The 3,795-nt window shown below is 47.3% G+C and overlaps 1 protein-coding gene across 1 annotated transcript in view; it reads right to left on the minus strand.

Moving 5' to 3' along the window:
- Positions 1-419: 419 nt before the first annotated feature.
- Positions 420-3,795, minus strand: part of LOC109470425 (neural cell adhesion molecule 1-like) — an 8,846-nt gene continuing 5,470 nt past the window's right edge. The window contains 5 exon segments of the mRNA XM_019769368.1: positions 420-1,392; positions 1,395-2,069; positions 2,072-2,146; positions 2,149-2,507; positions 2,775-2,933. Of these exon segments, the coding sequence (XP_019624927.1) occupies positions 872-1,392; positions 1,395-2,069; positions 2,072-2,146; positions 2,149-2,507; positions 2,775-2,933 (1,789 nt within the window). The 3' untranslated portion in view covers positions 420-871.

Here is a 3,795-nt window from a genome sequence, read left to right on the forward strand (position 1 = left end):
TTAATATTCTAGTTGTAGATGGCAATTTCATACTTATAACGTTAGTTTCCGCAACACAAAATTTCAAAAGCTCTAAATAAGTCATGGAGGTATGAAATTCGGAAACACTTGTTGATGCCGGTAACAGTATGTTTCCGTCCTCCATGTGTGGTATGGAGTGAAATCTATGATATCTTAAGTGAGGCGTGGTGAAATCTTGTCTAAAATAATGTCTTCTTGGTCTATCTACATATGAAACATCAAACGGAAATTTCCAGTGAAAAACTTTAATACATAAAATAAGTTCGTTATATTGAAATATTCTTAGTAACCCGTCAGTCAGATAACATTGCCATTGGATAATACATTCTGCACGCACTATCTAGCTTGAATTAACACTAGTCTTTCCGCTGAATTTGGTCTACATACATGATTCAAACAGGCGTTATACAAGTTTTTATAAACGACATGTTTGCTAGTTTATACACACGCCTACCGTACAGCATCCCCATGGTTGCATATTGTGAGAAAGTATCTTACATTGCACTAAGACAAGTAGGTATAACTAGAATAAAATACAATATAACAGTGACAACAGCCAAACAACTCACTAACCGAAATACTACAACAGAATACAGAAAAGCACAATGTCGGAACAGGCATTAATTGTAGTTCTACCCTTGATGTTAACACGGGGTTTTCGACATCTTAACTTTCCTTCATTAGCTCGTCAAATTCAATATGTTCATAAAATCATTGTCAACATGGCTACATTGTCTTCACGTATTACTTATGCTAACATCATATAAAGGTGAAAAGAACATTGAATTGGCAAGGACATAATGTCCTTAGTTAAGGTACATTTGAATTGTATTACTCAAAGCTGTACAAACTAGACTGCTAGGCTGTTCGGTCGGTCCTCTGGGGCGTCCTCTTGCTTGGTCTCATCCAGAAGTAAGGTCGTCTCGGTGCTCTCAGCGACGTCAGCCCCTCCGACCACGTCAGGCTGTCCTGTCGCAGCTGTGTCTCCGGCTGTCGTCCCCGCCTCCGGTTTCTCTTCCTCGGCGTTTCCTGCATCAATGTCGGCTGTCTTAGATTCGTTCTGAGCCACTGGATCCTGAGGAGGGTCGCTAACTTCCATCACTCCGCCATTTCCAACATTTGCGTCTTGGCAGGATTTCTCAGGCACCTTTCCAGCGGCATCAGTTGGCTCCGCGCCGCCCTGGTACCGAGCGCGCTTCAACTCGCTCCACCAATGCGCAAGTTGACCTAATTTCACTGCTTTCCCTTTCTTGACATCTTGCCCTGAGCCGTCCTCGGTGGTGGGACTCTGGTTGGGCCGGACCTCTGCTGAGAGGGTGGTCTCCACCTCCTCCACGGGTGCCTCTTCGTTCTTTATAGGGATGCTCTTGCATTGCCTCGGACTCTGTTCCAGATGAAGAGTGTGGCGCCCCCTTTTCCCAGGGCACAACACGTGGCATCAACCAGTATGATGAGGATCAGCAGCACGACGATGACAATAGCCGCGGTCCCTCCAGCCGACACACCGCCCACCTGCTCGGCTGTCACCTCAGCCTGCGTCCTGAAGATGAAGTCAGTGATTCCTACAGTTCCTGAAGCTTTCCTGGCGTAAACTCTTCCCTCGTACTCCGTGTTAGACTGCAGACCTGTGATTAAAACGGTCGCGATACTATCGTTCCTGCTGCAGGGTAAGGTGACATTATTCCACTGATGCCGAAGTTTGTTGGTGCGGGTTTGCCGGTAAGACACGGTGCAGTCTGTGACAGGGTCTGCAGGATCAGTGGGGACCAAAGCCCTGAGTTCGTACGCGGCAGCATCTGTACCCATTTTATGACTCAAGACAACAGGAGCACCTGGGTTCGGGTCTTCGGGAAGGGTTGTAAATTTCAGAGACGCGGACGCATCGCTGGCGCCTGCTATGTTGACGCCTCGCAGACGGACGCTGTAGGAAGTGTTCTCAGCCAGTCCGTCCACAGTCATGGTCAGCACCGCAGCATCTCCCACCCGGGAGGACAGATCTCCGCTGGAGCTGCTGATTTCTGCGACGTAGTGCGTGACGGGGACTCCATCTCACTGTACGACTTCTGGAACAGGATGGTGACTTCATGGGCAGTCACGTGTGAGACTTGCAGGTCGGTAGGCGGGTGGGGACAGCTGCTTCCCGAAGGATGATGTTCCTGGACACGCTACCTAATCCGTTGTATGCCGTACAGTTGTATTCTCCATACCACTTAGAGCTGTTAACTTTAAGTCCAAGGATGCTCACACCATCCGCTGTGTAGATTCTGATGCTGCCGTCAGCCGAGGGAAGCAGCTCCCGCCCGTCCCGGTACCAGGCCATCTGCGGGGCAGGGTTCCCGCGGGCACTGCAGCTGATGTTGACGGTGAAGCCGGCCACAGCTCCCACCGTGTCCGGCGTGTCCATGAACACTGCTGGCGGGTACAGTACAGACACCTGGATGTCTCGTTCAGCAAACCGCCCGTCACTCGCCACAGACGCCTCGCATCTACAAAACACCACCACAACTATCAGACGTCAAACTTCACCATCATTGACCATCACTGCATATTAACAAAAGTCAATATGCGTATATTCATACTCCTGCCTACTAACGGAACTCATCAAACGCTTTAAGAAAACATTGAAGTGTTAACCTTAGGCTTTTAGGCAAGAACACAACTGTCCGAGGGCCATTTAGGACAGTTAATTTTCATTATTGAATAATTATGAATTAAAGTTGACATCATGAAATCAAAACCAACACAAAGCTTACGTGTAAATCCCGGAATCTTGTAGCTGAATCTTGCCGATCACCAAGTTGTTGTTGGCCATTTTGCGAAACTTGGCGGTGTTGCCGACCTCATTGTTGTCTCGGTACCACACCACGGTGGGCTGAGGGTCACCAGATACCTGACATTCAACAACTGCGTCGCTGAAAGAAACATGGGAGGAGAGGGCTGGTCAGTGACACTTATTCTGGCAAAGTTAGACAGCGATGGCATATCACCATCACTTCTTTCACATGCTAAAACCGCTACAACTAACCTCTACCTTTATTAATATTACCTTCGCAGAGAGCGTCGGGACTGTGTCTGAGAAGCCGTGGATGAATCTGATATTTGGTAGTTGTATGTTGGTACGTGTCTGCAAAACTAAGCACTTAGAATTTGGACCGCCTGGCGGCTTTCTAGGATACGGCAGGGAAACATTCAGTTTTGATATGTCGTGTTGTGGTCACATTTTGGGTGGAAGATTTCTGTTTGGTAAGAAGACATTTGGTCCCTAGCAGCTTGTTTTAAGACTCCAGGGGTGGTTGTTAAAATCTTCTGAACAGGTCAAGAAAGCATCGACTGATCGTCGTGATTTTTGGTATTAAGACAACTAAATGATGCTTGACAATTTGATGACAAATTGTGCAAATCGTGTTAATTTGCATAATCGATCAACTGATAACACTAGTGCAAATTTAGGACCTTATTTGCATAATGATTCGTCAGTCGTAAAATTTCACATTTGATGAAGGCATGAGATCTTAGAACTCTAGTTGGTGGATCTGATTTCGCTCAGTGAACTAGGAGTCTCCCGCGGCACAGAGATGAGCAAAGCTAAGAATTTCAGCCGCACCAAAATATCAAGTAACAATTCAGAGCAAATAGGCAGGGACGTTTCTCCCACTCCTATATTGTCGCCATGTCTGGTTAAGGTGGCTGACCTGTTGACTTGGAAGTTCTGCTGCGCCGGCGCGCTGTCGAACGTGATGGGTTTGAACACTACCAGCACAGATGTCAGCTCCG

Source organism: Branchiostoma belcheri, unplaced genomic scaffold (genome assembly GCF_001625305.1).
Source record: "Branchiostoma belcheri isolate BF01 breed outbred unplaced genomic scaffold, Haploidv18h27 scaffold224, whole genome shotgun sequence".
NCBI classification, from domain to species: Eukaryota; Metazoa; Chordata; class Leptocardii; order Amphioxiformes; family Branchiostomatidae; genus Branchiostoma; species Branchiostoma belcheri.